Source organism: Rhinoraja longicauda, chromosome 6 (genome assembly GCF_053455715.1).
Source record: "Rhinoraja longicauda isolate Sanriku21f chromosome 6, sRhiLon1.1, whole genome shotgun sequence".
In the NCBI taxonomy this organism is placed as follows: domain Eukaryota; kingdom Metazoa; phylum Chordata; class Chondrichthyes; order Rajiformes; family Arhynchobatidae; genus Rhinoraja; species Rhinoraja longicauda.
Genome location: NC_135958.1, coordinates 60,858,124 through 60,879,128, shown reverse-complemented (window position 1 = coordinate 60,879,128; position 21,005 = coordinate 60,858,124). Strand labels below are relative to the sequence as shown.

The 21,005-nt window shown below is 43.0% G+C and overlaps 1 protein-coding gene across 1 annotated transcript in view; it reads right to left on the bottom strand.

Annotated features, from left to right (window-relative positions):
* Positions 1-6,479: 6,479 nt before the first annotated feature.
* ccdc57 (coiled-coil domain containing 57) overlaps positions 6,480-21,005 on the bottom strand; it is a 72,231-nt gene continuing 57,705 nt past the window's right edge. Inside the window, exons 14-20 of the mRNA XM_078401834.1 lie at positions 19,216-19,416; positions 18,848-18,904; positions 16,133-16,361; positions 15,802-15,926; positions 15,004-15,129; positions 12,792-13,041; positions 6,480-6,910 (exon numbers count right to left, since the gene is read on the bottom strand). Of these exons, the coding sequence (XP_078257960.1) occupies positions 6,681-6,910; positions 12,792-13,041; positions 15,004-15,129; positions 15,802-15,926; positions 16,133-16,361; positions 18,848-18,904; positions 19,216-19,416 (1,218 nt within the window). The 3' untranslated portion in view covers positions 6,480-6,680. The remainder of the gene's footprint in view (positions 6,911-12,791; positions 13,042-15,003; positions 15,130-15,801; positions 15,927-16,132; positions 16,362-18,847; positions 18,905-19,215; positions 19,417-21,005) is intronic.

The window sequence follows — 21,005 nt, the reverse complement described above, 5'->3', positions numbered from 1 at the left end:
CCGTATGCCACAAAGCCATCTTTACGCATATTGGAATGTCATGGTGTAAAGTGCATGAAACCCTTGATTTCAAAGTCCGTGCTGGGTATATTTGACACACTAATAGAATACAGTGCCCGCACGTGCCATTGCATCGTGTGGTCTCAACACCACTTCCATGTGTTTGATGCCTGTGGGGAAAAGGACCTCCAGAGGTTAACCGAACAAAAGCAAGCTTTCACAGCACCAACATGGGGTCTGGCTTTGGCCCACAGCTTCTTCACAGAGATGGGAACCTGACTTGGGTGAGTTATCTTTTAGATGAGTATGTCATTAATGCTCTGTGTCATAACTAACTGATGCATATTGTTGGGCGGGCTTGGACTTTATTCCCTAGAGCGCAGGAAACGGTTGGATGCTCTTACAGAGGTGTACAAAATCACGAGGGGATCAGATAGGGTGAATGCAGAGTTTTGTTTTGCAGGCTAAGAGAATCAAGAAAAGTAGATAGTGTAGGTTTAAGGTGAGAGGGCTAAGATTTAATAGGAACCTGAAGGGCAACTTTTCCCACACAGATGGCGGTGGTTATATTGAACGAGCTGCCTGAGGAGGTAGTTGAGGCAGGTACTATAACACTAAAAGACATACGGGCAGGTACATGGACGGGAAAGGTTGAAAGAGATATGGGTCAAACGTGGGCAGATGGGACTAATTTAGAGTTGGGCTGAAGGGCCTGTCTCCATGCAGTATGACAATCTGTCCCCCCCCCCCCATTTTCAGGCAGCCTCCCTAAACTACAGGTTCATGTCCCCTACACAAGCACACAAACTATATTCACTGGCTCACAATGAACCAAATGGTTAATGTGCCTTCAAGACACAAAGAACAGCAGATGCTGGAATCTTGGTAAAATAGCCTAACTCAGCACAAAATATACAGCTGGGACCTCTAGCGGGGCAGAGAAAATCAGCTGCAAAATTCCCCTCCAAAGAGCCCTCTTTCACCTTGTATAAGACAGTACAGAACTATTTAAGGAGAAGAAATTAGGATTATTTTAGCAGAAGAAATTAGGGTTTTAAAATACGAGGTATTAAGGCCTAAAAATGTGTTTTTTTAGAACTAAACGTTGCCCGCATATGCAAAGAGGAAGCTGTGCATCGGGGGGGGGGGGGGGGGGGGGGGGGGGGGGGGGAGGCAGTCAATTGTGTAACAGAGAGCCACAGAGAACAGGAAGGAGTGGAGATATGAGCAGTCCATCCAATCGTGACCAGCGAGAGGCTGCATTGCAACCATGAGCTGATGTGGTGTTATTGTTTCAAGGGGAGGGCCTTGGTTTAAAGGGACGGGATGGGGTGCTGCGAGAATCAGCCACCAGGGCTGTGGATGGAGTCATTCATCCCAGACGATTCAAACACTGAAGGGTTACCACATCCAGCCACTCGCACCACTGGTTACCACTCGCCTGCACTAGAAAACACTGACTATAAAACCTTTCCCAGACATCTGGAAGAACACTATATTTAAACCTTCATGTATTTTCTGTAAATTGTTCATTTTACAAATATGACGTTGTATGTTAAGGCCCTGTTTTATTTTGAAAGCAAAAAACACAAAGTGCTGGAATAGTTGCCCCTTAGGTTTGTATTAAATCTTTCCCTTCCCTCTATGCCTTGTAGTTCTTGATTCCCCTAGCCTGGGAAAAAGACTCTGGATTCACCCATCTATTCCCCCATACACCCCTGAAAGATCCCCACTCAGCCTCCTGCACTCCAAGGAATAAAGTCCTAGCCTGCCCAATCTCTCCCGATAGCTCAGGCCTTCAAGTTCCAGCAACAGCCTCGTAAATCTTCTCTGCATTCTTTCCAGCTTAATGCCATCTTTCCCATAGCAGGGTGACCAAACTGGAACACAATACTCCAGTGTGACTTCAACCTTTTGATTTCTTTGCATGCAAAGAAATGACAATTAAGCTTTGACATTAGGAAGCTAAGTTCCTGATTAGTTTGTATGAATACATTGTTGTGTCTTAGTTTATTTTGTAAATTTTAGAGGTCAGTAGCTTAGATAAGCACATTCAATTCATACAGCATTGTAAAATGAATGGCAGATACTGGTTTACAAATAAAAATGTTTTGAAGACTTGGTTAACCCAACCTTCTCTCTAATGTAGACACAAAATGTTGGAGTAACTCAGCAGGTCACTCAGTGGGCCATCTCTGGATGGATAAGTAACATTTCAGGTCGGTACCCTTCTTCAGACTTAAGAAGGGTCAGAAGATGGGTCCCGACCCAAAACATCACCTATCCAGGTTCTCCAGAGTTGCTGCCAGAACCACTGACTTACTCCAGCAATTTGTGTCTTTTTTTCAAATATGATTAACCTTGAGAGCTTTTTTTGGGAGTGGAGAAGTGAATATCATTAACTGTAAGCTTTGTTTTTCCATGCCTGGCTGTGAGATTTTCTCACTGTTAATTGATGTATACACAAGGCCATCTTGTTACACAATGTTCTTCAAACATTATTGCTGGGGAAAAAATGTACATATTTTAGATGGTGCAGAGAATGGTGAATTCTGAAGGGCCTTTTTAAAAGCAAGGTCAATGATAGAAAGTTCCTGATTAGTTTGTATGAATACATTGTTGTGTCTTAGTTTCTTTTGTGAATTTTAGAGGTCAGTAGCTTAGATAATCACATTCAATTCATACAGCATTGTAAAATTACTTTAGTTTTCATATTTAATGCATTTTGATTGGCATGAGAGTTAATGACCTATATATAATTTGCTTATAACTGACAAGCAATTATATGTTTATAATTAATATCGAAGGGGAATTGCTATGCCAGATGAGTTCCTTTTAAGAGAAAATAACAGTGCTGTTACTACTAAGAAACTAAGTAATAAATAAAACTGTAGTGTTACTCACGTGAATTTGGTTCTAACTTTGTGGAATTCTTTCCCTTCCTCCCTTTCTCTTAGCTCCTGACACAAAGCTTTTGGTCACCTGTCCTAATATCTCCTCTTGGGTTGCATTAAAATGTAATTGATGATAATATTCCAAAGTACTATCTTGGGATGTTCTGCTTTGTTGATGGAGACAGACAAATCCATCATGCATTTTATCTACCTTGAATTTAACATTGTTTGGTCTGAATAAATATGACAATCTATTTAAGAATGAAACAAAAATCCTAAATGCTATTTTAAAATACATAAATGCTATTCTAAATACTTTAGTGTTGCATAAATATTTCTCCCCCCAACAAAACAATAACATAAATCCAAGTTATAATTAAAAACCCATTAAAAAAAATTATTAATATGATATTTATATATTAAGACAGGGTCACATGCTCATGTAGGTACTGCCTGGTTTAACTCTACCCCATTGTGGACAATGGACTTTGTCTGTAGAACTGAAGCGGTATAATGCTGAGCACTCTATTCTACGTTCTATCTATTACATTTGTGTTTGACCTGTCTTTATGTATAGTATTGTCTGATCGGTTTGGATTGCATGCAAAACACGTGATCCATACACATGACAATAATAAACCTAAGTCCTGAGGGGGCAAAGAGTTTAGGTTTAGCTAGAATACCACAGGGCACAGAGAAGCACTGAGTGAAAATGAGGAACTTGAGTTGGAAGAGGGGCATGCTGTTCCTTGCAAGGCAGAGGACTGACTGGTGGATGTAGGCAGAAAAGAATAAATAAGCATCCTTGCCTAGATCAGAACCACCCTCACATGGCGCAATAATTTGACAATTCTCACAAAGCAATTCTGAGGAATGATCAATAAAATGCATCTTAGTTTGCCGGTGATGGCGAGGAATATTTGCTGCAGAACTGGGAGCATTCCTACCTTTCTTCTTCTAAAGTCATTTGAATCTTTAATCCTCATCAGAGTCATTAGAATAACCTTCACTAACCCCTCCCTCCCCCCCAACCAACCAACCAATGACGGAGAAGTGGCAAAATGCTACCTCCCTCGCTGCAAATTGCTTTCGAGTGTTTGTCATTAGTATGCAGAAATAGATTTTGAATTCACAAACCTCTGACACAAAAGGTGTTCTGACCCTGATTTTGCAGCCAATAGCTGTGTAATGGTGAGGCAAGGAACTGCAGAGTAACTCAATGGGCCAGGCAGAATCTTTGGAGAAAATGGATAGGTGACATTTCAAGAAGGATCCCAACCTGAAATATCAACTATCTATGTTCTCTGACCCACTGAGTTACTTCAGCATTTTGTGTCTTTTTCTTTTAGCCGTGCCAAGTGTCAATCTTGAAGAAATCTGTTCACAAACATCTGATAATTTTTCTATGGACTCTAAATGTCTTGATGTTATTGCTTTGGACAGTACAAGGGGTTCCTTGACACTTAGTATAGAGATACAGCGAGGAAGTCCGCACCAATCACCAGTACACTCGTTCTATTCTACACACTAGGGACAATTTACAGAAGCCAATTAACCTACAAACCTGCATGTCTTTGGAATGTGTGGAAAACTGGAGCACCCGGAGGAATCCCATGTGGGCTCAGGAAAACCTTACAAACTCTATACAGACACCTATAGTCGGGATTAAACCCAGGTCTCTGGCACTGTAAGGCAGCAACTCTACCACTGCACCACTGTGCTGCCCTGAAGTCAACAATGGTATCATGGCATGCTGCCAATCACATCGAAGCATTCTCACTAGCACCAAACCAGCAATGTAAAAGCATAGTTTTTGACAAACACTTTAGTCTACACATCTCAAAGATTTAGCAGGAACAAAATTAAAGTACATTCTGAAATATGAACACTTTAATATAATAAATCTCAAAATCCATTTCTTTGAAATATTTATCAAAGGGAAGTACAATTCACAAACAATTATTTCTGTCAGACTGAACAGCAGACTGAAGAAGGGTCCCGATCTGAAACGTCGCCCTTCCATGTCCTCCAAGGATTCTGTCTGATCCGCTGAGTTACTCCAGCAATTTGTATTCTACGCTAGATTCCAACAGCTGCAGTTTCTTGTATCTACTTTCTGACAGATTGAGCAGTTAATCGACATTTTCATGCCTAGTTGAATTATAACAGCCCCCACACACACACCTAGTTTCAACAATATGGAACATTTTTTTAGGGTTTTTAAACTGTGAGAATATCATAAAAGAGAAAGTGCTGGAAACATGCAGCAAGTCAGGTCTAGAAAGAGAAAACAGGCTAACATTTCAATTCAAAGCCGTTTCTCTGGAAATGGCAACACAGACAAGGTGGGGACGAGAGAGAGATAGAGAGAGAGAGGGACATGGATAGGACAAGGGGAACACTTCTGATAGCCGGAGGCCAAGGTTGCTCAAATGATCCCTGCACAGTCTAGTTAACAGATCAACAATGGCGTAGCATTGACCACCCAGTCAGTTGTTCAAGATGTTGGTGAGGCCACACTTGGAGTTTCGTTTTGGTCACCCTGTTGCAGGAAGGATACCATTAAGCTGGAAAGAGTGCAGAGACAATTTATGAAGTAGTTGCCGGAACTTAAGGGCCTGAACTGTAGGGAGAGGTTGGGCTGGCTAGGACTTTATTCCCTGGAGTGCAGGAGGCTGGGGGGTGATCTTACAGTGGTGTATATAATCATGAGGGTGAAAAGACAGGGTAAATAAACAGTTGTTTTTCCCAGGGATAGGGAAATCAAGACCTGGAGGGCACATGTTTAAGGTGAGAGGGGAAGGTTTAATAGAACGCAAGGAACAGCTTTCCCACACAGAGGGTGGTGGGTATGTGCACAGGAGGTAGTTGAGGCAGGTACAATTACAACATTTAAAAGACATTTATTCAGGGACATGGATAGGGAAGGGCCAAATGCATGCAAATAGGACTAACAGATGGGGCATCTTGGTTGCCATGGGCGAGTTGGGCCGAAGGGCCTGTTTCAGTGCTGCAATTCTCTGTCAGATATTTCCTTTGTCCTTTCCATCCCTTGCCCAACCTCTCTGCACCGTAAAACTCATTTGTTGTCTCATTTTGTCAGTTCTGATGAAGGGTCTTCAAACTGTACTATAAACCATTTCTCCTCCCACAGCCGCGGCCTAGAATACTCTCATCGACTGAGCTGCTCACCCTTACAAAGAGGCTCAGGATGATTAGCTGCGTTACAGGTTACATTAATACCAATTATACTTATTAGATACATTTTTTCAACATAAAGGAAAGCAGTGAGAATTTTTTAATGTGTAGAAAGGAACTGCAGACATTGGTTTGCACCGAAGATAGACACAAAATACTGAAGTAACTCAGTGGGTCAGATAGCATCTCTGGGGAAAAGGAAAAGGTGATGTTTCGGGTCGGAACCCTTCTTCAGACTTCAGACTCTCTCAGTTTGAAGAAGGGTTTTGACCCAGAACTTCACTTATTCCTTTTCTCCGGAGATGCTGCCTGACCTGCTGAGTTACTGCAGCATTTTGTGAGAATTCTTTAATACTCTGTTCAGAAAAACATCATGTTTGTTGAGGGCTGATATTCTTGCAATCTCGATGTGCTTGTTCTCATTGATTCATTCAGCATGTGCCTCACCTTTAAAGCTGTGTTTCTAAACACACATGCTCAGTTACTGATGCTGGAATCATTTTACAAATGTTCAGCATGGAAAAACTATCCATTCTGTTTGTTAGAAATCGTATATTTTTTGCTTCAGGTTTTACTTTCACACAGTTTTTAGTCATGGAGATTATAGTTTCTAATCTTTGCAGTTTTTGTTGAATGTTTCAGTTTTGTTGCTGGACCCGTGGGATGATAGGTTTTTGTCTTGCTCTGTATGCCAGCTTTAGCTCCCTGGAGGGTGAACCTTGAGTCCATTCCAACTTTGTTCATGGCAACATTATCCTGTATTGATAGTGCTGATCCCATGTTGTTGCCAGGATTTACACCACTGGCATCATTGACATCTAGGAGAAAACAAAACACACTATTTCAAAATGAACAATTTTAGTCTAGGTTGGTTTAGTTATCGTCACAGAGTCATAGAGTGATACAGTGTGGAATCAGGCCCTTCGGCCCAACGTCCACACCACCAACATATCCCAGCTACACTACTCCCACCTGCCTGCCCTTGGTCCATATCCCTCCAAACTTGTCCTATCCATGTACCTGTCAACTTAGTTCAATTATACGGTGTGGAAACTGACCCTTCAGCACACCGAGTCTGCACAGGTCAGCGATCAGTCCGTACACTAGCACTATCCTACACACACTAGGGACAATTTACAATCTTTACAGAAGCCAATGAACTCTTCAAACTTGCACATCTTTGGAGTATGGGAGGAAACCAAGGCACCCGGGAAAACCCACATGGTCACAGGCAGAGGGCACAAACTCTGTAAATTCTTAAATAGTTCTATCCTACGCAGTAGGAACAATTTACAAAAGCCAATTAACCTACAAACTTGCGTATCTTTGGAATGTGGGAGGAAACTGGAGCACCTGAAGAAAACACACACGTAGTCACACGGAGAATGTACAAACTCCGTACAGACTGCACCCATAGTCTGGACAGTCATGGACTTGCTAAACTGGTAGCTAGGTCAGTGGCAAACAGAAACCCCCCATATGTGTTTTTACAGCGAGAAAACAATGTAACTTTATTGTCAGATCTGAGCATAGAAATTTTCATTTTGCCATGCCAATTCATTTAGAGAATCACAGAATCATAAGAGTCATACAGCAGGGCAAAAGGCCCTTTGGCTCAACTCATCCATGCCCTAGTTAAGCTCATCCCATTTGCCTGCGTTTCCCTCTAAACCTTTCCTATCCATATACTTGTCCGAGTGTCTTTTAAATGCTGTTATAGTACCTGCCTCACCTACCTCCTCTGGCAGCTTGTTCCATATACCCACCACCCTCTGTGTGAAAATGTTGCCCCTCACGTTCCTATTAAATCTTCCCCCTATCTCCTTAAACCTATGTCTTCTGGTTCTTGATTTCTTAAGATTAGATCTCCCCAATGTCTCCAGAAAACCAAGTCCCTGAAATTAGTCAGATGTAAAAATTGTTCCATCAGCTTATGCTACATCTTTCCTTTATCCTAACTCTTCAGCCAAAGTTTCCCCAAAGGAAAAATGTAGGGTGGCACAGTAGCGCACCGGTAGAGTTGTTGCCTTACAGGGCCAGAGACCCGGGTTTGATCCTGACCTCGGGTGCTGTCTGTACGGAGTTTGTACATTCTCCCTGTGAACGCCTGGGTTTTCTCCGGGTGCTCCAGTTTCCTCCTACACTCCAAAGTCGTACTGGTTTGTAGGTTAATTGGCTTCTCTAAAGTGCCTAGTGTATAGGATAGTGCTAGTGCACGGGGTAATCGGTGGTCGGCGAGGACTCGGTGGGCCAAGGGGCCTGTTTCCGTGCTGTATCTCTCTAAAAAAATTGTCAACCTATCTCTAGTTTTTCCTCTTATCTCCAATCATACCTTCTGAGGGCTCATTTTGTCCATGGAACACCTCTTAGGTTTTTGGTTCACTGCTTTAATGCAATTTGTTTGATAACCATTGATTGATTTACTCTAGGATAAACATCATGTTTCCAGCATGGAAACAAGGTCTTTGACCGATTGAGTCCATGCCGACCATTGAACCACCTGTTTACACTAGTTCTGTTATCCTACTTTCTCATTCATTCCTCACAAATTAGGGGCACTTTACAGAGGCAAATTAACCACCAGATAATCGGAGCACCAGGATGAAACCCATGTGGTCACAGGGAGAATGTGCAAACTCCACACAGACAGCACCCAAAGCCAGGATTGAACCTGGGTCACTGGCATCGAGAGGCAGCAGCTCTGCCAGCTGCGCCAGTGTGATGCTCCTCGTGAAGAGGTTTAGGATGTTTAACCGCGCTACAGGTACCATAAATTGCAACTCGTATTCATTCACTGAGAGCCAAGAGTTGCCAGCTGCCTCAACTAGCACAGTAGTACTGATATCCTGAAATCATTTGTCACTTGCTTCTTGCCAGAAACAATAAAAAGGTATATTTATCTTTATTACAACTTCCTATTCTAATTAGAAAAACTAAAAGCATCAGCAATACTATACACAATATCTATTTGCTTTTATTACTGCAGTCTTAGATTACAAAATACTTTTATTGTCAATGCTTCCAAACACATAGATCATATCACTGTTACAAATTAATAATGTGATTTTAAAGGAGATTAAAGCTTCCCACTAGCTCAATTTCTGCAGAGAGGGAATAAATGTCCAATTCTCCATCTCACTTAGGTGATACATGTCTGGGGAAATCTGATTAATTTATACTGGAACAACCCACTCAAACTGCATTCACAAGGACCTTGGGGAAGGATCAGACCGCTCATATCTGCTTTGATTAATGCTGCTAGACACTAACAAATTAATAAAGGTGCCTTGACTGAGCTATCAACATTTGATAGCATTGGCTAAATTGTACACGAAGGCGAAGTAATTTCCTCAGGGCAGCAGGCAAAAAAAAAAAGCTTATCAGAGGTACAGTTCTATCAGAAGAGTTGTAAATAATAATAAAGTCATTTACGTTAAATAAGTTAAATAAGAGAACATAAGAAGTAGCAGGAAATGGTTGTTCAGTCCCTCACATCTGTCCTGATATTCAATTAGGCTGATCTTTAACTTTAGTTTAGTTTAGATTATAATTGTTATGTATACCGAGATACAGTGAAATGTTTTTAGTTGCGTGCTATCCAGTCAAAGAAAATGTTCATGATTACAATCGAGCCGTCCAAAGTGTATAGATAAGGATAAAAGGTACAACATTTACTGCAAGCTAAAGTCCGATTAAAGATAGTCTAAAGGTCTCCAATGACATAGATGAGAGGTCAGGACTGCAGTCTAGCTGGTGAGAGGGCTGTTCAGTTGCCTGATAACAGCTGGAAAGAAACTGTCCCTGAATCTGGAGGTATGCATTTTCAAACATTTCTACCTCTTACCTGATGGAAGAGGGGAGAAGAGGGAGTGACTGGGGTGAGACTGCTCCTTGATTATGCTGGTGGCCTTGTGCGATGTATCGATGGAATCAATGGAAGGGAGATTGGTTTGCGTGATGGTCTGGGCTACGTCCACAAGCCCCTGCAATTTCTTGCATTCTTGGATGGAGCTGTTCTCAAACCAGGCTGTGATGCATTCCGACAAAATGCTTCAGCACTTCTTCCCTGTGCTAATGTTTTGAATCCCCTTAATATTAAAAAAATCCGTTTTTCTGTCTTGAATATACTCGTCAATCAAGGTCTACACCATCTTGGTAGCGAACTTTAATTGGGATCTGGTTATGAGACAACTTGGAGAAATGTACAGTGGCTGATTTTAAGTTTACTTTTAGTTTTTGAGCTACAGCATGGAAACAGGCCCTTCAGCCCCCTGATCCTATGCTGACCATCAATCACCCATTCACACTAGTTGCATTTTGTCCCACTTTCACATACATTCTCTACACACTTAGGGCAATTTACAAAGGCCAGTCAACGTACGTCTTTGGGATGTGGAAGGAAACCGGTGCACTCGGAAGAAACCCCCGCGGTTACAGAGAGAACATGCAAACTCCACAGACAGCATTTGAGGCCAGGATTGAAATGGTTCTGACTGTTAATAAAACTGGAAATCAAAACACAGAATCTTTCATACAGCAAGTTTGAAATAAAACTTCCAATTGCTTGTGACAAAATTAGTTGTTCAGATAGAAAATTGCTTATTTTGAACTCGTAATGTTGTATTTGTAATATGAAAGAACACTCTTATTTATAATGTATTAAGATGAGGAGGAGGGGTGGGGAAATTTTAAAGTTATACAGGGCAACTTTACACGGAGGGTCCCTGAATGTGCTGCTGGGAATGGTGTGGAGGCAGATATGAAGGTGACATTTGTGAGGGTTTTAGACAGACACATGGATATGCAGGGAATGGAAGAATCTGGATCACATGCGGGCACAATTGTTTAACCTGACATCATGTTCAGCATGGATATCAAGTCGAATCAAGTGTTTTATTATCATATGTCCCAAAAAGAACAATAACATTCTGACTTGCAGCAGCACAACAGATATGTAAACAATACTCTGTAAACAATATAATAAATGCAGTTTACACACACACTGCAAAAAGACAAAACCAATGCCCGCAAGTCTGTAGTTCAGAGCTTATTTGGAGGTTGTAGTGTTTATAGGTGAAGGGCTTGTTCCTGTGTTGTATGGTTCTGTTTATAATCTTACACAATCTACCCAGTGTAAAGAAGGATAGATCAGGTTATGGTCATCTCGGGTACTGAACTCAAATTCTGCTCATCCCGTATTTTTGCTTAATCATTTATTCATTCAGGATGGCTGCTGATATGACAGTGCAAATTGCTTCCTAATAATTTCAAGTAGTTTACAAAGTAGATAACCTCTTCAGCCAGACAAGGGAGAATAGCATGCAATCAAACTGTTCCAAAGATAAGAGTCCCTGCAGACCAAAACCAAACAAGTGAAACAAAGTAAAATTCAATACCATTCCCAGGAATACAGCTGCAAATTTGTTGCTGGTTTCTCACGAATTGCTCTACATATTTCTGGGTGGATGGTCCAGTGAATTACCGCACCTTTCAGTGGGCTAATGAAGCAAGAAGGACCAAGAAGGACTTGAGGTCCTTACAATAGGTAGATTATCTTGGCCAGGAATTCTGTTGGATTCCACCAACAATCTGTTAATTAGAACCTTAAGAACTACCAACAATTACCACTCCTTGGCTGCTGTGTGCAGTTGCTAACCAGCTGTGTGCAGTTGCTATCAACCTTGGCAGTCAAACAGTCCAGTTACAGTGCGCTCACTCATTTCGCTGGGTTAGTGAGAGGGAATCATGTGCACCTTAGCACCATTACTAGAAGTAATAGAAACTAACAAGCTGAGAATAGAAACGTGTAAACTGTCAACAAACCCATCTAGTTCACTTAGAAACAAGGAACTGCAGATGCTAGTTTACAAAGAATGACACAAAGTGCTGGAGTAACTCAGCCAGTCAGACATCCCAGGAAAACATGGATATGTGACGTTTCAGGACTGAAGAAGGGTCCTGACCCGAAACGGCATCTATCCATGTTCTCCAGCGATGCTGTCTGTCCGGTTGAGTTATAATTTGATCTGATAGCATGCAAACAAAGTTGTTTAGTTTGGAGATACAGCATGGAAACAGGCCCTTTGACCCACTGAGTCCACGATGACCCATTCACTCCAGTTCTATCAATCACCCGTTCACTCCAGTTCTATGTTATCACACCTTCTCACCCCTTACACACTATGGGCAATTTACAAACCCTTTTTTACCTATAAACCCACACGTCACCCCTGAGTTAATCTCGTACTTTGTGTCCATCTGGTTCACTGATATCTTTCATGGATGGAATCAATAATCCTTATCTCACTTGATTTCAAACCTACAGCAATGTGCTGAACTTCCAAATATACTCTGAAAATACCTACAAATGTTGTTAATTGCATCAAATTAGTGTAAACAATGTATCATTAGTAACAAAACAGGCTAGACCCACTGGCCAGCAACCTAGGTAGTGGATATGGACACAGCAAAGGCACACTTGGTCCAGACAATTAGTGAACAGTCTTCCTCACAAACCTCGAAGAACTATAGATGGACATAAAATGCTGGAGTAACTCAGCGGGATAGGCAGCATCTCTTGAGAGAAGGAATGGGTGACGTTTCGGGTTGAGACCCTTCTAAGAGCTATTGCAGAAACTGGAAATCACAGTGTTCACAGAATTAAACTAATTTTCCGAGCATTTATTCTTCACTCCTCACCTGGCTCAGTGTTGCTCTGTGGAGTGGATAGAGGAGGACTGGGTCCCCTCTCCAACATCTTCCAGATCCCTTGAATGGAACTGTCTGCTCCATAGGATGACATGAGATGTTCAGACTGAGTGGGTGGACTACACATCATGGGCAGTGACTGACTGGATTCTGGTCTGAATGGATGTGACCGACCGGTTTTTGAGAAATCACATTCCTTAGCTTTGTTGAGTGCAATTTTCACTGTGGCCACTGCATGGTCCTATGGACAAAAACAGAAAAATTGGACTTGCAAATTTCAGCTGAAAATATCAACATCTCCTTTCTATACCTGATCCCTGTGTGTCTCCTACGCTATTTCTTTCTACTGAAGATGGTGTCTACTTCCCATGAGCAACAAGAACTTTGTTTGACCCGAAACACCACCTATCCTTTTTCTCCACAGCCTGACCTGTTACTCCAGCACTTTGCGTTTATCTTTGGTATAAACCAGTATCTGCAGTTACTTTGGTTTTATACAAGGACTTTGTTCGAATGGCTACCAAGTAGATTTGACAGGATATCTGAATATTGCAAATATCAAAATCAGGTCATTTTATTTCCCCAAGACACAATGTGCTGTAGTAACTCATCCGGTTGTCAGAATCCCTGGAGAATGTGGATAGGTGATGTTTCGACACCTTCAGACTCGACCTGAAATGTCCCCTCTCCATGATGTTCAAGCATGCTACCTGACCCGATAAGTTACTCCAGCATTTTGTGTCTTTCCTTTGTAAACCAGCATCTGCAATTCCTTGTTTCTACAATTTTTTCTCCAATCCTATGGGACAGTTGTGTAGTTTCACAGAAAGCAATGGAAGTTAACTAACAACCATGTGGACAGATATATTGATAGGAAGGGGCCAGGCTGAGCCAAATGCAGACAAAATGGGGCTATGTTGCTCGGGACTAGGCAGGCGAAGAGCCTGTTTCTGTGCTGTATAACTCTGTGACCTGATTGAATTTGATCTCTTATTGAGATGGATTACTGATGTCTTTGAATTAGATCGAAGACCACGTAACTCAGCAGACACCAGAATTGGAACGCAGGAACTTTTCTAATCAGAATGCCTCAGCTGCTTATTGATGAAATTTGCTGTCAAGCAGTCTTGTAAATGCATCCTTTCCAAGGCATTTGATTTATAGATGATGGAACAGGAACCCCTTCTCCATATGAAGCCACTCGCCCATGATGGTGCAGCTACAACATTCAATGACTTCTTTGTATATCCAGAGTAGTTTCCAATTCATTATAGTTATTTTAAAAACTCTGCTAATTTCCCTAACGTTTTCAGAGGAAATTTTTAATTTCCATTCTTTCGATGGTCCATTTGCTGTGCATAGTGGGAATCACAGGGCATGCTGCAAGCAGTCTTCTCATTTAAAAGGCCGCTGCCAAATTTGAATAGAGATACCTTTGCTCCTTTTGAACAGAATTCAGAAACAGTGCCTGGAAATCACCAATTTCAAACACTGCCAGATAAGACCATTTGCCACCACCTGTTGGCTACAGTAGTAACTACATCTGTGAAACTGCAACGATCAAGAGTTTTAGTAAGACACAAGAGACTGCAGATGCTGCCATCTTGTGCACAAACCAAGGTGCTGGAGAAACTCGGCAAGTCAGGCAGCATCTGTCGAAGGAAATGGATAGACAACGTTTCGGTTTGGGATCCGTCATCAGCCTGAAGTATATTTCACTCCTACCATCCGGAAGAAGGTACCTCAAAAGTGAAAAGTGTGACCTCCAAGTTCAAGAACAGCTTCTTCCCAACAACCATCAGGCTTTGGAACACTGCACAACAATCACCTCAGCAACTATGGACAGCGTCTTTGGCTGCACTACAGATTTTGCACTATTATATTTACTACAATATTAATACATTGTATTTTTGATGATCACATAATCCATCTGTTACTGTATTTACAGGTCTGTAAAGCTGCAGCAAATAAGAATTTCATCATTCTGTTTTCAGTACATATGACAATCAAACATTCTTGACTCTCTCTCTAGACTCTTGAATTAGTTATATAACAAAAACTACCATTGTTAACAAAATGGCCTCAGTGGACCATTTACATTCAGCAAAATACTTAAGTTATATCAAATCTCCAAAGCATTGTCCAGCTGGTGAAAAATAAGCTTTTTGCCAATCTTATTTTGCAGTAAATTCTTGAGCATGACCTTATCTGTGATGTGTTCTCCTGTTGTGGCTTTCCCGTTGTCAGTATTCTGGCCATTTTCACTCTCTGATGAATTTTGCTGCATGGGAACTTGTTTAAAATGTTTCAGCTGTGCATATTGCAATTCCTGAAATCAAACAACATTTTATTTTGGTCAGATGCGGTGAACGGATTTTGGGTATAACTAAATGCCAAACTAGATTCAAACGCCAAACAGAGCATTTCCCCGAAGGAGGAAAAATTAATTGCAAAGGTACTTGAGAAAGGTAATCATGGGATGGCGAAGGAAATGTAAAGGCTAAACAAAAACTACAGTAAGAAAGTAAACAAAACAATGTTTATAACTGCAAAGTACTAGGTGCTGGAGGAACTCAGCTAGTCAGGCAGCATCTATGGAGGGAATAGTCAGGCAATGTTTCTTCAGACTCATGTCTAGCCTAATTCCACCATCTGCCAATCATCCCCCACCTGCATCCACCTAGCACTGGCCAGGCTTTGTCCCACCCATCTCTCTTTTCCAGCTTTCTCTCCTCCTCCTTCAATCAGCCCGAAGAAGGGTCCAGACTAAAAACCTGTCCATTCCCTCCACAGGTGCTGCTGACCCACTGACTTCTTCCAGTACTTTGTGTTTTGCTCAAGATTGCAGCATCTGCGGTTCCTTGTGCCTCTAAAGTTTATAACGGAACAGAATTATAATAAATTATAATTTTATATTATATTATTATAATATATTAACACAGGGTTTTGGAAAGGAAATTTTAGAATATGATATAATGGCATACACAAAGAACATTATCACCTGGGTAGTGAGTTGGTACTGCAAACGTTCCAAAGCAGACAGCCGATTCTGTGCTTCCTCTGCCAGCTCTCTTGGTGACTGAGAAGGCAGTTCTGAATGGCTCACTGTGACAGAGGGGCGTGAAGCTGTGAGACAGGGGCATGGTTACTGATGGCATGATAATATCTGGGAGTAGCAGATCACAATACATACACAGCAGAGAAGAAGAGAAAGTACTAAGCCAAGGGAAGTGGAAATTGGTTGTGGACCATGTCATGTGTAGTGACTGAATTGCATATGCATTACTTTATTTTTAACTTAAAGAGTATTTGTAATGTGACTGGTGACATACCATGTAATCCAGGTTTAACCAGCTCCGCGCGGAGTCTGTTGCCGATCTCGATCAACTGCTGTTTGTCGCGGGACAGCTGACTGATGTAGCGGGCAGCCTGCTTTAGTTTGGCTTGTAAAACCGACACGGTTGGGTTTTGCCATTGCATGGGGTTGTTACTCGATTTTGGATGAATCAGCTGTTTCCGCAGTCGAAGAATTTCTCCTTGAAGCTCCTTGACAAGTTCATCCTGGAATGAGGAGCAACGAGCAAGGAATCACCATACACTTCTTGAAGGTCTCTATAAGCAGTTGATAGAACAAGACTAGCCACACACTTCACCAAAGATAGGCACAAAAATGGTGGGGTAACTCAGCAGGTCGGGCAGCATCCCTGGAGAAAATGGATATGTGACGTTTCGGGTCGGAACCCATCCTCAGACTTAAAATTAAAATAATAATTTTTAAATGATTATTTTTTTTCACACGCTGGACCCGATTGCTTCTAAATTATTTCAGATCAGAAGGATTATACTGAATTTGCACTCCTCAAACAGATGTCATCAAATTCAACGTGTAACATTGGGACTCCTAGGAATCCTCTTAGAGTCATCATTAAGTCAAGGGGGCGAATAGCATGCTGCTATGCCATAAGAGAATGAGTGTAGTGACTGCAGTGCGCTGAAGACTGCCACTGTGAAGAGGTGGGGGGGCGGGGGTTATATTTCGAAAGGAAACCGAGATGGATTATCCACCCGATCCCTTTGACTGGACATGGAAATGGATGCTTCCACCTTGTGTTTAGCACTCATGCTGGGCCCTGATGTTTTTTTCTTGAAGCCACTTTCTCTCAATAGTTGTTTCATTATCCACCACCATTCATGATTGGATGTGGCAGAGCTTTGACCAGATCCATGTGTTGTGACATTACTAACAGTCTACTGCATGGTGTACATTTCCTAGATGACATGCATGTAGCTCTATGTTTCAGATTCACTGGGCTGGCACCTTGTTTCTAGATATTCCCACTGTCCTCTGCCCTCCCCACAAACTAAGGCCCTGTTAATAATGATAGTCGAATTGTGGAAGGTTACGAGTTTACACATTGCTGTTTCTTGTGTCTCCAGGTCAGGAATAGTGGCAGAATTTAGAGTCATACAGAGTCATACAGCATGGAAACAGGTCCTTCAGCCCAACTTGCCCATGCCGAACAAGATATCTCACCTGCCCAAGTTTGGCCCATGTCCCTCTACATCTTTCCTATCCATGTACCTATCCAAATGACTTTTAAATGTTGTTATAGTACCTGCCTCAGCTACCTCATCTGGCAGCTTGTTCCATATACCCTCTACCCTCTGGGTGAAAAGGTTGCCCCTCAGGTTCCTATTAAATCTTTCCCCTGTCTCCTTAAACCTATGTCCTCTGGTTCTTGATTCCCCTAGTCTGGGTAAAAAATACTGTGCATCTACCCAATCTTATGCACCTCTATAAGTTCACCCCACCTCATGACCTTATACATCCCTATAAGTGCGGAAGTGGCGGCGCCTAACGGCTGCGGCTCGCTAGCAGTCTGTTCGTCTTTTTTCCTTTTTTTTTTGTTGTGTGTCGGTGTTGGGGTGGGTTTTTGTTTTTTTTGGTTGTGTATGTGTGGGGGGGGGGGGGGGGGGGTGGTGTGGATGGGGGGGGTGGGGGAAACCTTTCTCTTTTAGGTCTCTTCCTCACGGCGCAGGGTGCGGCTCGGCCGCGGGGTCTTCCATCGCCCGCTGCGGCTCGGCCGCTGGACTTAACATCGCCCGGCGCGGCTCGGCCGCTGGACTTAACAGTGCCCGGTGCGGCTTGGCCTTCCATCGCCCGGTGCGGCTCGGCCGCGGGGCCTAACATCGCTGGTGCGGCTCGGCCGCTGGACTTAACAGTGCCCGGTGCGGCTCGGCCGCGGGGCCTAACATCGCTGGTGCGGCTCGGCCGCTGGACTTGCTCGGCCGCTGGACTTAACATCGCCCGGTGCGGCTTGGCCGCGGGGCCTTCCATTGCCCGGTGCGGCTCGGCCGCGGGGCCTAACATCGCCCGGTGCGGCTCGGCCGCGGGGCCTAACATCGCCCGGTGCGGCTCGGCCGCGGGACTTAGCTGCGCACGGCTCGGTCGCGGGGCCTTTCATCGCCCGGTTCGGCCGCGAGACGTCTCAGTGCCCGGTGCGACTCGGCCACGGGGACTTCCATCCCCTTGCGGGGACTGTGCGGGTCGGTCGGGGACGAGCTGTCTGTCCGTGGGCGTGGGGAAGAGAGTGGAAGTTTTGTTGCCTCCATCACAGTGAGGGGGTGTTTGGAGTCACTGTGATGGACGTTTGTGTTGGGGTCATGTGTCTTGTGTTCTTTTTTGTGTGTGACTGCTATGTAGTTTCGTTCGGTACCTTGGTACCGAATGACAAATAAAGCTCTGTTGAACTGTTGAAGACCACCCCACATTCTCCTGCGCTCCAAGGAATAAAGTGCTACTCCATTTGACCAATGGAGTTAACACCAAAGCCATATCAAGCCTGGCATGTTGAAATTGGGCTATTGCACATTCTGAAGGTACAAAGCATTCATACTCTTACAATGATGTGCTTCAACTCAACAAAACATCAAGACTGTTGAAATAAATAATCTGTGTGCAGATGTCAAGGGCATATTGAGAGGGAAAGGCTCTACTTTGTCAACCGGATATTGTGTTAAATTATAACGGTGAAATAACCATGTACCTGTTCGACAACCACTGGGACATGGCCACTCATCAAGTCCAGCTTCAGAGCCGATACCTGCAAAAATCATTCCATTTTTAAAACGTACTCTTCGTCTTATCCTTCCACAGATTTCAGAAAAGAAATGTGGCAAGCAAATCGCGTTTTCTTTTGCTTTCAAGTGGCATAACGTGCCGCGGTTCAACGTGTCCTCGAGGAAACAAATCATGGCCAATTTCCACTCAAGACTAGCAACTTGCCCAGAGGGGAACTGCTCATTTCATGCTGTTGAACCATGGAGGAGTCACACGATTCATCCAACAAAAATGAAAATGGCTAGAGAAAAGGATACTCAGGGGATTATCCAAAGCCGTGGGTAACAAGCTTACCTCATTGCCTAAAGCAACAGTTTCCAGGTTTTGCTGAAGGTTACCCTTGAAGTACTCATCTGCCTCTCTGCGTGTTTCCGTCAATTGTAACTCCAATTCAGCAATTCGTTCATTTAGTCTCAACATTTCGGACCCGGTCCTCTGTTGCTGACTAGTTAATTCATATCGTAGTTGGTCAATTTCAACTTGCTTCTGACGTGTCTGTAGAGGAGGAGGGACAGCACACAAGTCCACATTTAATATGTGGGAGAAATGGGAACATTTCAGAATTCCTCTTGTGGAACATCTGGTGCTGAAGACACCCAGCGGCTCCTTGCCTGGCCCGCTGAGTTTCTTCAGAGCTTTGTGGTTTGCTCAAGATTTCAACATCTGCAGTTCCTTGGTTAGTTTGTTAGTTTTAAACAGGCCCTTCGGCCCACCGAGATCGCGCTGACCAGCATTACCCTATCCTACACACTAGGGACAATTTACAATTTTTTTTAACCAAAGCCAATTAACCTACAAACCTGTACGTATGTCTTTGGAATGTGGGAGGGAACCAGAGAGCCCAGGGAAAACCCATGTAGTCATGGGGAGAATGGACAAATTTCATACAGACAGCACCTGTGGTCAGGCTCGAACCTGGGACTCTACATGGCCTGGCTGGTTCATACATTCTGGGTGAGTCATAGTCATAGAGTGATGCAGCGTGGAAACAGGCCCTTTGGCCCTGTAGAAGAAAAATTAAAATCTCCAGATACTTAATTATGGTTGGAATTAAATAAGGTATCGATAGGGTATGCAGATGTGGCAATTGGCATCTCTTGTCGACTACCTGCAGAGAGCAAAACAGGTTTCAGACACGTTGTCTCCTAGAATATGTTGGGAATATTGTCTGGGAATGCGTAGCGTTGGTGAACAAAACACAACAGCAGCCGTTGGGTTGACCAACCGTGCCCCTGCCGCAGAAACATGATTGGCTCGGGAAGGGGGCAGTGGCGCAGTCTGCTTGAAAGATGAGATAGAATAATGTCAAGATGCCCTTATATTATGTTTGACTTGTATTAACCATCCGTTGTTGAATAAGATTAACATAAACAAAAAGTATTATTATGACTAATGAAATAATTAATACCCATGTATTAAATAGTAATAACAGGAAAACATATAGCTGAGGATGAAGTATATTTTCGTATAATTATATCTAACAAAAGAAAAAGTTGTTTACTGCACTGTATAACTGACGGTTAATTCTGCTGCAAAGCAAAGAACTGGTGAGCAGTTAACTGCCGCCATCTCTCATGATATCATGCAATAAAACATCTTGAACTGAAACTCGGTCTCCATTTTTCCTTTAATTTTCCTCTAAGTCAATTTCCTTGACAGGCCCAAATTGTCCACACTGGCTAACATGTTCCAGCTACACTAGTCCCATCTGCTCGCGTTTGGTTCATATCTCTCCAAGCCTGTTCTATCCATGTATCTGTCTAACTGTTCTTAAACATTGGGACAGTCCCAGCCTCAACTACCTCCTCTGGCAGCTTGTTCCATACACCTACCACCCTGAGGGAAGGAGAAATGAATCGACCAAAAGGTGGCGCAGCGGTAGAGTTGCAGCCTTACAGCGCCAGAGACCTGAGTTCCATCCTGATTATGGGTGATGTCTTTACGGAGATTATACATTCTTCCCGTGAACTGCATGGGTTTATTTCCGGGTGCTCCGGTTCCCTCCAAAGACTTGCTAGTTTGTTGGCAAATTAGCTTGGTAAAATTATAAAATTGTCCCTACTATGTGCAGGATAGTGTTAGTG